The sequence below is a fragment of the Myotis myotis genome, unplaced genomic scaffold (genome assembly GCF_014108235.1).
Source record: "Myotis myotis isolate mMyoMyo1 unplaced genomic scaffold, mMyoMyo1.p scaffold_m19_p_2, whole genome shotgun sequence".
Classification (NCBI taxonomy): Eukaryota; Metazoa; Chordata; class Mammalia; order Chiroptera; family Vespertilionidae; genus Myotis; species Myotis myotis.
In genome coordinates, this window is record NW_023416324.1 from 114,535,813 (window position 1) to 114,548,264 (window position 12,452).

At 35.8% G+C, this 12,452-nt stretch overlaps 1 protein-coding gene across 21 annotated transcripts in view; it reads right to left on the reverse strand.

Moving 5' to 3' along the window:
* The window catches only part of USP25 (ubiquitin specific peptidase 25), a 163,351-nt gene that overhangs the window by 103,542 nt on the left and 47,357 nt on the right, over positions 1-12,452 (reverse strand). For 18 of the 21 annotated variants that reach the window (XR_004973995.1, XR_004973994.1, XR_004973993.1 and 15 more), the window contains one exon: positions 6,172-6,258. Coding sequence is in view for 15 of the 21 variants with exons in the window: in XM_036349165.1 (XP_036205058.1) it covers positions 6,172-6,258 (87 nt within the window). In the remaining 6 variants the exon portion in view is untranslated. Of the gene's footprint in view, positions 1-328; positions 404-2,574; positions 2,733-6,171; positions 6,259-12,452 lie in introns of those variants that run through there. The other 3 variants (XM_036349170.1, XM_036349176.1, XM_036349175.1) reach the window with 3 other exon arrangements.

The window sequence follows — 12,452 nt, forward strand, 5'->3', positions numbered from 1 at the left end:
AACTGACTTTTGAAAATTAAGTGGAATTCTGCTAAAAAAGCATATTAAGAAAATACTTTAATGTAATGATATATTTTTTTCTTAGACAATTCCTATGACTTTTTAAATTTCAAGTGGCAAAACCATAAATTATGTTAAAAGCAGCTACTGTATTTGGCTAAATTATGAAAATACCACATGTAAAAACTATTCAAATATTGGTCTTTTTTCAAACACATTTATCAAGGTATAACTGGTATAAACTGTGCTGTATAGTATAAAGTGTACAATTTTTTGAGCTTCAGTAATATATATTCACGAAAGCATCACCACAATCAAGATAACGTACCTATCCATCATGCCCCAAAGGTTCTTCATCCCTCATTCCTCTTCCTAATCATCCCAGGCAAACATGGTCCCTTTTCTAGAAATTTATATAAATCAAATCATACACTATGTACTTGTTTTAGTCTGGTTTCTTATAATAGGCATAATTATTTTGAGGTTCATTCATGACTGTGCATATTAATAATAATTCATTCCATTTTATTGCTCAGTGGTCTTCCATTGTGTAGATATACCACATTTATTTATCCATTAACCTGTTCTAGATTCTGTGGATATTACTGCACATATCTTTGTGTGAACATATGCTTTCATTTCTTTTGAGTAAAAACCCAGAGGGAAGAGCTAGATTGTGTAGGTGTTTTTAAGAAAAAACCAAACTGTTTTCCAAAGGCATCGCACTATTTTATATTCCCACTGGCAGTGTAATGACAGCTCTAGGTCCACATTCTACAACACTTACATATGTGTTATATTTTTAACTTTAGTTCTTCTTGTGGGTATACAGCACCTTTAGTTTCATTTTGCATTTTCCAAATGTTGAGCATTTTTTCATGTGCATATATTTACATATATTATTTGATGAAGTATATATTCAAATATTTTTCCCAATACAATAGGTTACTTTTATTATTGACTTGTACAAGTTCTGAAGACATTCTAGATACAATTCCTTTTTGTGATACATGTTTTGCTAATATTTTCTTCCAGTCTGTAGCTTCCCTTTTCCTTTTTATATAATTTTCAAAGATTACAAGTTTTTAATTTTAATAGTCTAATTTATCAATTTTTTCTTTTATGATTTGTACCTTTTTGTTATCTTACTTAAGACATCTTTTAAACTCAAGACACTAAATTTTTCTTATGTTTTCTTCAATAACTTTTATATATAGTTCTTGCTTTTAGTTCTATAATCCATTATATTTTTTTCATACACATGTTCCCCACACTATCTAAAGTAGAGTGTTTCTATGAAGCTTTTCCTAAGCCAAAACGTGTAGTGAACAGTATCCTCTGCTTCCTGAAAGTTCAACTTATGCCACTTCAGTTTTACGAAAGACGTACATTATTGTTGGAACAACTTTTTTTCATAAAAGCAAAAATTCCTCTATGGATTTCTAAAGCAGGATACCTGTATAATTTAGTATTCTGTAAGAACTGAGGATTATTCTTCTGCCTATGACACTGTAAGTTTAAGATTTTCCTTTGCCCACTGAATTGTTTTGGCAACACTGACTAAAATCAATTCACCTGAGATATGTAGGTCTATTTCTTGACTCCATTAGCTTCATATAGACCAGTGTTTTTGCCAATCGCAGAGTTTCTTGATCATTGTAGCCTGATAATTACTCCTCCAACACTATCTTTTTAAAATTGTTATAGCCATTCTACATATTTTGATTTTCCATATAAATTTTAGAATCAGTTTGTCAATCCTATGAAAAAAACCTCTTGGGATTATGATGGGGATTGCAGTGAATACACAGATTAAATCAAGAACAAGTGACACTTTAATAATATTGAACGCCCTGATCCATGAACATGATATATATCTTTTTATTTCTCTAATTTCTCTCAGTAATATTCTATAGTTTTTCATATATATCTTTGGTTCATTTTACCCCTAAAAGTACATATTTTCTGCTATTGTATGTAAGTATTTCAAAATTTAAACTCCCAATTGTGTATGGCAAGTATTTAGAAATATAATTGATTTTCGTATGTTTGCTTTGTATCATGTAACCTTGATCATCATTTCTTGTTTCTAAGCATTTTTTTTTTTGTAGAATACTTGAGATTCTCTACAGAGACAAGTCATAAACATGCAAAAAACAGCTTTATTTTCCAATCTACATGCTTATTTCTTTTTCTTGCTTTACAGCACTACCTAAAAACTCTAGTCTAATGTTTAATATAAGTGGTTAGGGTTGACATCCTTGCTTTGCTCTCATCTTTGGGGAAAAGCATTTGGTCTTCTGCCATTAAGTCTTATATTAGTTTAATATTTTTCATAAATTAGCTTTATCAGGATAAGAAAGTTTCTTTTTATCCCTAGTTTTGAGAGATTTTGCAATAAATAAATGTTAGCTTTCTGCCAAACCCTTTTTCTTCATTTACTAAGACAATCATATGGTTTTCTTCCATAGTCTCTGTTAATGTGGTGAATTATACTGATTTTTGAACATATAACCAATCTTGTAGTCCTGGGTAAACCCCACCTGTCAATAAGGTATTATCCTTTATACATACCACAGAATTCAATTTGCCAAAATCTGCTACAACTTTTATTTCTACATTCATGAGAAATACTGGTCTGTAGTTTTCTTTTGTTTTCTTTTTGTACTTTTGGTTTCAGGAAAATCCTACGCTCATAGTGAGTTGGGAAGTTTTATCTCTTCTTCAATTTTCTGGAAAAGTATTTAGAGAACTGGTATTATTTCTTTCTTAAATAATTAGTATAACTCACCAGTGAACGATTTTGTTGTTAAATTTTTGGTGGCTGTTCAACTATTATTTTTAAATATTCTTTTTTTAATGTAATATATGGATACTCAGATTATCTATCTTTTTATCAGTGAGCTTCAATAGCTTGTGTGTTTTAGGATATTTATCTGTTTATAATATACCACTATTCTCTTTAATTATCTATAGAATATGTACTGATATGCCCCTTTTATTCTTTATATTGATGATTTGTTTCTTCCTTCTTTTCTCTTACTCAGTCTACCTAGTTCATCAATTTTACCAATATTCTTATAAAGTAGCTTTTAATCCCATTAATTTTCTCTATGATTTTTCTGATTTGTTTCATTGATTTATTCTCTCATCTTCATTATTCCTTGTCTTCTGCTTTCAAATTAATTGCCTTTCCCCACCTAGTTCTTGATGTGTAAATTGTTGTCATTAATTTGAAACCACTCTTATTTACCAATAAGATGTTTAATTCATATATTTTCTACTTACCATTACTTTTGTTTTTAGCTGCATCCCTCTAATTTTAATATGTAAGGTTTTATTTTTATCTGGTTCAAAGTATTCTGAACTATCCCTTTGTCCTTTGGGTTAAAGGCATATTATTTAATTTCCAACTATCGGGGAGATTTTCTGGATATCTTTTTGTTAACTTCTAACTTAATTTCATTATAGTTAGAACACAAACTTTTTATGCTTTGAATCCTCTAAAATATACAAAGGCTTGTAAATCCAGTCTCTATTACCTCATCATGGTTAAAGACAGAAATTCCAGAATGGCTCCTTTATTTGTAAAATTCAAAATTCTTTCATGTATTTGTGTAGTAATACAGTAGGGTGTTCAACTAAACACATTCCTTTCCCATATGCTTCTCACTTGTGAGTAGTGAAAAGTGGGGAGATATTATCTGGAAATTTTCTTAAATCAAGACTTTAAGTAATATCCTATATAATAAAAGCATAGTATGCAAATTGTCCCCTCAACAGGGAGTTTATCTGGGAGTTCGACCAGAGGGCAAAGCCAGCTGGGGGAAGGGAGGGAGTACCTAGCTCACAGCCAACAGCTGCTAGAGACCCTACCAGTGCATGAATTTTGTGCACTGCGCCTCTGGTAACCTTATGATTAATAAAACTTTAGCTATTTATATAAAGATTTCTAGGTGTTATGAGCTTATGCATCTTTGTGTATCAATTGTTAACATATGCTTTGCCGTCAGTTTGTAACTTCTTAGGCCAATGACAGTTTGTGTGAAGGTGGGTAGGGATGAGATGTTTACAGTGAGAATCTATCTTTAAATTTCTGATACTTCACAGTTCTACTACACATTAAAATCTGAACAGTACAAATAAATAAGAATGCATAAAATTAGTTTCAACTGCTAGAAACAACCAAGTCTACCGAAAATACAAACTGATTTCAAAGACTCCATTTCTTTTTCTCACTTCAATATGTATGATTTTTGGCAACCTCTAAGTGCTGATAAAAATACCCTGCTCAGCAGTTTAAGCAAATAGCATCTCTGTGCTTTGATTTAAGTGATCACAGGGTAAGCTATATCTTAACACAGTTTTCAAACTCAGTAGCAGCAAGCATGAGCTACACATAAATGCATTATTAAATAATAAGTGATAAAAGTTACACTGACACCCTTTTAAAAACCTGTGTTTTTTATAACCTAACTGAATGTAGCACCAATCAGAGGTTGGTTAACTACCTATAAATCCCACATATTTGCTTCAAAGATGTCGATATAGAATGTATTGCTGTCACCATGCCAAATTAAAGAATACCTCATTTGTGGAACAGTCTTTTACAAAATTCTGCGGTATTCTTCTATAAGCGTCTTTTCTGAATGGAAGTAGAAGTTCTTTTTATATTTTAAGCTAAAGGAACACCTGGATATGCTGACCCTTCCCCTGCAAGAAATAAATCTTTCTAGAAAGATGCTCAAAACTTGGTTCATGTATTTCTCTCGCATTTAGTTGAACATTCTCACAACCCCCAAACTAGCTCTGATATATAAGCATGGATATCACAATTGTCTATTATGCAAGATTAGAAAAGTAACTTATTTGAGTCAACACTATGAAGAATAAAAGAAGTTAAAACTCTGTAAAGCACTAAAATCTAGGAACATAAAAGAAAAGGTCAAGATACATATGAAAATGTAACTGGAAGTAATAATTTTAAATAATGTTAAGTAAATTATAAATACACTCCAATGGACACATTGGAAGAAAGGACTGTTCAAATTAGCAAATTGCGATAAAGGGCAGCAGTAATCCCAAACTTTCATGTGAACAGTGTGATGACTCAAGCGGTTTATTTAGCTTCTCTGGAGGTATGAGGAGTTATCAGATGACCTTAGCTCCCTTTTGAAAACGGCTTGTTTATCAGCCTGACACTTTATAATCTAAAGATTACAGACTGAAAAACTGGTTATAAGTCAAGCTATATTCCCATTAGCTTGCATTATAAACGTTTCATATGTTTGTAGGAAAAGTAGTTTTCAAAATTATACACTAAAAGAAAAACGTAACTGAATGATTCATCATTACTACTAATAACGGTCACACAAAGTTCAACACTTTAATGAAAACTAGTTCCCTTTAGGGCTACAATGTGTTTATGAGAAGATCACTGAAGACCTACACTCAAGCATATTATCTCCATAATTAATTTTTGCCCAGTAAGTATGAATTTCTGCATGCAAATCAGTCCTATATTTTGAAAAGCTACTATGACCAATACAATAACTAACAGTTGACACCTGGTACTTGCTATGTACTAGAAGCCCTTTACATGTTTTATATTATTTAATTCTCACAGTACTTGATAAAATAACTGCCATTATTATTTACACTTTTCAGATAAGTAAACTGAACAGAGACAGATCAGATAAGATGATCTGTCTTGCGTTAGCTCCACAGGAGAACCAGGCAACCTGGTCCTCGTATCTGTGCTTTTGCATTATACTGCCTACCAAAATAGATTTGCATTGCAAAGACAGCCAGTGCAAAAGTAAGCTTTTAAAGGGATGATCTACAGAAAAAACTTTTGATTTCAACAGAATTTTTCAGGAGATAAGGAAAGTTCTTGAATTGTACATTGCAGCCTATAAAGTTTACTGAAATTGGACAGTCCAAAAGAAAAAGCAATTAGTAAACTTACACAAAAAATTGGAATAATACTGTCACACAGGTGAAGAAAAATTCATATTCACAATACACTGACAAAGAACTGAAAGTAACTGTAGTAGTGAATGAAATTAATGAGTTGACATTCAAATTTGACACTGGTTTAAGATTTGATGAGAGGCAAATGCCCCCAAAATAAACACAAATTAAAAATTAAGAACCTCTGCTTAATTTTACCTTTTGATTTCGAGGTAAATCTTGAGCATTTGACGGAGGCTTGTAATTCAGAACTAATCTTCTAAATTCCAAAAGATTAAATAATGACTGAAAAAGAACAATTTAAGAAACATAAGGAAAAATTCTATTAACAGAACAGTAAAAATAGAATGTGTTTCAGAGGTTTATTTTTGACAACTATGCACTTCATCACAGAATTATTGCAATTGGTGCAAGAAGGCCTATTATTCCTCTGAGAAAAAGTCAAATTACTTATATTTGGACATGCTGTTCTTGATCATTAACAATTATTTATAATACTGAAAAGTTAAAATTATACATGGACAACTCAAACATACATACTATATATTATATTAAAAGCTCTCTTTGTTTCTGTTACACTGTGTCTAATATGTAGTTTCCTCAAAATAAAAGGTATACAAAAGCAAAGTCTAGAACAGTGGTTCTCAACCTTCCTAATGCCACAACCCTTTAATACAGTTCCTCATGTTGTGGTGAGCCCCAATTTCATTGTTACAAATTGAACATGATTAAAGCATAGTGATTAATCACAAAAACAATATGTAATTATATATGTGTTTTCCAATGGTCTTAGGCGACCCCTGTGAAAGGGTCGTTCGACCCCCAAATGGTCGCGACCCACAGGTAGAGAACCGCTGGTCTAGAACTTTTTAGACATATTATGTTTACTATAAGTTATCTAGAGGTATTAATTCTACAAAAATATAGTACAGGTAAATTTATGGGTCAGATGCCTGGTGATGGAGACATAAAAAGAAATTACATATTATCTCTATGCTCAAGGAGACACATAACCTAGAAGGAAGATAAATAATTGTAACAATATAAATGTGACTCTAAGATATAGCAGTATTCTTCACAGAGTATAATGAAAGCTATATAAACTATAGCTTATAATCCACAGTCATCATAATAAACATTTGTTTAAAAAATAAGAAATGAAATACAATGTAAAATCTCAGAGCATATTCATACACAGTAAATTCACCACAGAGTACTGTTTGTAAAGTTTCATTGTAGATTTTGTACATGCATGTATACGTGTAAAGTGTTTTACAAAGTAGAATGTACTCCTTTCTGTGAGTCTCAGTTTATAAAGTTTGAAAGTCACTGTACAGGAGGTGATAATGTATTAAATCTAAGTAAAGACAAGTTACCAACTTGTTAAAAGATAAAGGAGACACCACAAATCAATAAGAAAATAACGGGGTTTTCTTTGATAGTTGGCTGTAGAGAAAAGTGGCCCACTGTAGTAGTTACAGATATATAAATATACATTTGGGTCAAAGACATAAATATGAAAGGTAAAACCATAAATTTACTAATAGAAACTGTTGGAAAACATTTTATCTTGTGATCTAGAAATATTTCTTAACTAAACAATATGCACATATGAGATAATTCACTTATGCATCCATTCAACAAATGTTTATGGAGTATCCACCCACTGCATGCCAGATACAAAGAAAGACAGGCAGCAAAGACTAGCTACACACCCCTGTTGCACCCTCCTCAGCTGACTTCTGTGTATAGGACACCCCTCAATTTTCAGTCTAATGATTTTAGAAAAAAACAGTATCTTATACATGAAAAAATACAGTAACCTTTGGATTTGGCATTTGGGAAGTCACTTTTCAGTAGAACAGTACAATAAAAATAGCAGCAATGAATACTGCTAGAAATGGGATATAAGTAAGGGAGACAAAATATAGACTGTTCTTATGAAGAATTTAAATAGGAAAGAGAATACTGATAAATGAAAAGAATCCCAATCCTGCTTCTGGGCTCTGAGCTCCCACTGGAGAACTATGCCCTTCTCCCTGAAAAGACAGAAGCATCTTCTCTGGTGTGAATCTGCTGCTGATGAGTTATTTCAGCTTCTGTTTAACTGAAATGGTTTTCTTTTCATTTTGGTAAGATTTTTGCTAGTTATAGAATTCTAGATGGACAGTTATTTTCTCTAGCACCCATATTTTTGTTCCTTTATGAAAGGTGATATACCTTTTCCATCTGGCTACTTCTAATCCATTATGTTTCTATTTTATTATGATGTGCCTTAGTGTAGAGTTCTTTGTTTCTATGACTTGATTTCTATTGTGTCCTAAATCTGTTGCTTGGGAATTGTTGTCTCTTCACAAATACTGCTTTTTCCCTATCCCTTTTTCCTCTCCCTCTGGAACCACAAATGGACTGTGCTAGTGCTATTCACCATGTTCCCACCCACCACGTGGAAATTCCTCTCATCTGTGTTTCAAGGCTTTAGTCTCAAAGTATTCTTCAGCCCAACTGTCCAGTTTACTAATTCTCTTCAGTGTGTCTAATATGCTGCTAATATCAGCCATTGATGATGACAAAATAACAAAAGGACATATAACCTGTCTATAGTAGAGATACTGAGGAGAAGCAAGATACACTTTCCTAGGGGGATTTAAAAAAAAAATGGTATCTATACTAATAAAAGGGTAATATGCTAATTAGACCGGATGTCTTCTGGACAACCATTCGGACATCCTTCCTGACAAAGCTGGGCCTGGGCGAATCCACCCACCCTGCGGTCCTGGGTGCCAGCACCTGCGGCCGGTAGACAGAGAAGCCACCCGCCCCACAGTCCCAGATGCCAGTGCCTGTGGCTGAGGCCCGGGAGATGGAGAAGCCACCTGCCCCACAGTCCCAGGCGCCTGCGGCTGCAGCCCATGGAAAGCGGCCCACCCACAGTCCCCTGCAGCTGCAGCCGATCCAGGTGAAGCTGGCCCGGGTCCAAGGTGCCTGTGGCTGGCTGGAGGAGGGAATCCTGGGTCCTGGGTGCAGGGCTGAAGCAGAGGCGGTTAGGGGCAATCCGGCCAGCAGGGGAGCAGTTAGGGGTGATCCGGCAGGCAGGCAGAGGTGGTTAGGGCCAATCCGGCAGGCAGGCAGAGGAGTTAGGGGTGATCAGGCAGGTGAGCAGTTAGGGGACAGCAGTCCTGGATTGTGAGAGGCATGTCCAAATGCCTGTTTAGTGATGGCAGTAGGACATCCCTCATGGAGTTCCCGATTGAAGAGGATGCAGGCCAAGCTGAAGGACGCCCCCCCAAGCACAAATTTTGTGCACCAGACCTCTAGTATCATATAAATTTCAAGGTAAGGTAGGAATTGAAAGCTGATGGCATGATTAAAAGATAACTTCTGTATATAGAGCAATTAAATCCCTATGTCAGTGATGGCGAACCTATGACACGTGTCAGAGGTGACACGCGAACTCATTTTTTTGGTTGATTTTTCTTTGTTAAATGGCATTTAAACATATAAAATAAATATCAAAAATATAAGTCTTTGTTTTACTATGGTTGCAAATATCAAAAAATTTCTATATGTGACAAATATTATAAAATTTCTATATAAATTTTAGGGTTTTTCAAAATGCTGACATGCCAAGCTCAAAAGGTTCGCCATCACTGCCTTATATTCATCCAGACAACAACTATCTCCTTCTTTGGAATATAAGAAATTTAGTCTTTGAATATTATTGACTTAACTGACTCAGGTTCAGAAAAATCAGTCATATTGTGTATAAGGATAGAAAAATGGCATGAGATTCAGAGCTATAAATACATAGGAGTAGTAAGTAAAAACATACAGACTCCCAACTGATTCTCCCCCAGTCCAAGAAGGCTAGCGACCATGCTTACAACACACTGATTCAGAATCCAGTCTGATATTGAGGTGAGAAATCTTCTGTGGTAAAGCACTCAACAAAAATTAAGCCAATATGTTTGGAGAGAAACCAAGATGGCGGCATAGGTAAACACCGGAGATTGCTGCCTCGCACAACCACTTCAAAAATACAACTAAAAGACAGAACGGACATCACCCAGAACCACAGGAAGGCTGGCTGAGGGGAAATTCTACAACTAGAAGGAAAGAGAAAAGCATACCGAGACTCAGAGGAGGCACAGTGCTGAAGTAAAATACAAAGGTGTGTGCGGAGCGGGCTGGCGGCTGAGGGGAAGGTTGTCTGTTTCAATCAGGAGGGAGTCTCAGGCTCTGAGCTCCAGTTCCGGGCGAGTCTCTGGGAACCCAGACTCAAACGGGAGAAGCAGGACTGTCTGGCATCGGTGGGAACTCAAGGGCAGCTTTCTCTCTGAGGTACTTGCAGCAGTTGCTGGGACACTGAGAGGCAGAGCCTCTGGGGACGGGACTGAGAGCAGCCATAACTGCTCGCTCCACCTGCCCTATTGATCCCCTGGGACCCACCCCGCCCAAGCCTTGCATGGAGGCATTTGCTGGTTAGCCTCAGGCAGAGGCTAGATTAGCGCCGCCCTAGAGATCCAGGACAGAAGTTCTCCCACTGCAGACACAGCTGATTCTCACAGCCAACTGGCCTGGAGGTCAAATCCCTCCCAGTGTTACCTACAACAATCAAGGCTTAGCTACAACAAGACTGCACACAAAGACCACAAGGGAGTGCACCAAGAGTGTCTACCTCAACTAATTGGGACACTTAGCACAGAAAGCCACTCTATCGACACAGCGAAGCATAGAAAATGCCGAGACAAAGAAACAGGACACAAATGACAGAAATGGAGGAAAGCAGACTGCTGGATATAGAATTCAAAACCACACTTTTGAGGTCTTTCAAGAGTCTTCTAGAGACTGCCGATAAACTTAATGAGATGTACAAGAAATCTAATGAGACCCTCGATGTTGTGATAAAGAACCAACTAGAAATTAAGCATACACTGACTGAAATAAAGAATATTATACAGACTCCCAAAAGCAGACCAGAGGAGCGCAAGAATCAAGTCAAAGATTTGAAATGCAAAGAAGCAAAAAACACCCAACCAGAAAAGCAAAATGAAAAAAGAATACGAAAATAGTGTAAGAAGCCTCTGGGACAGCTTCAAGCGTACCAACATCAGAATTATAGGGGTGCCAGAAGATGAGAGAGAGCAAGATATTGAAAACCTATTTGAAGAAATAATGACAGAAAACTTCCCCTACCTGGTGAAAGAAATAGACTTACAAGTCCAGGAAGTGCAGAGAACCCCAAACAAAAGGAATCCCAAGAGGGCCATACCAAGACACATCATAATTAAAATTCCAAGAGCAAAAGACAAAGAGAGAATCTTAAAAGCAGCAAGAGAAAGAAACTCAGTTACCTACAAGGGAATACCCATACAACTGTCAGCTGATTTCTCAACAGAAACTTTGCAGGCCAGAAGGGAGTGGCAAGAAATATTCAAAGTGATGAATGCCAAGAACCTACAACCAAGATTACTTTATCCAGCAAAGCTATCATTCAGAATTGAAGGTCAGATAAAGAGCTTCACAGATAAGGAAAAGCTAAAGGAGTTCATCACCACCGAACCAGTATTATATGAAATGCTGAAAGGTATCCTTTAAGAAGAGGAGGAAGAAGAAAAAGGTAAAGATACAAATTAAGAACAACAAATATGCATCCATCAACAAGTGAATCTAAGAATCAAGTGAATAAATAATCTGATGAACAGAATGAACTGGTGATTATAATAGAATCAGGGACGAAGAAAGGGAATGGACTGACTATTCTTGGGGGGGAAAGGGGTGTGGGGGATGGGGGAAGAGACTGGACAAAAATCGTGCACCTATGGATGAGGACAGTGGGTGGGGAGTGAGGGTGGAGGGTGGGGTAGGAACTGGGAGGAGGGGAGTTATGGGGGGGAAAAGAGGAACAAATGTAATAATCTGAATAATAAAGATTTAATTTAAAAACATTGAGCTAATATGTTTGAGCATATAGAACATATTACTGATAAGATGATAACAGAGATGTTGGAGCATCTGGAAACTATTGAGAATAGGTATATAGAAAATAGGCAGAAAAACAAGTGGCAGGCCCAGGAAAACAAGGGTTACAGAGAGGCAAGTCCTAGTGAATCGCTGCAGCATTCACAAAGCCATGGGAATGCAGACTCTTACTACAATCTTTTTTTTTTTTTTTTTTTTTTTTTGGTTGAGCTACCACTATGCTGGTGGATGGAAGAAATGGTGATTCTAGACAAGTGAAATGAAAGTGCTAAATCCTCACTTCCCTCAGCAGGAAGGCATGGCATGTCATTTATAAAAATGAAGATAATAGGAGAAAAAGCTAGAACTGGTTGTAGTTGCCACAGGACTATCATCAGGGAGGTTTAGGGCAGATTACTGCTATGAAATTCTTGGTTTTCTCATTGAACTACGTATTTGGATTCTTTGAGGAAAATTAAAGAGACATGAACAAGTGATGTGAATAAATATGTTAAATT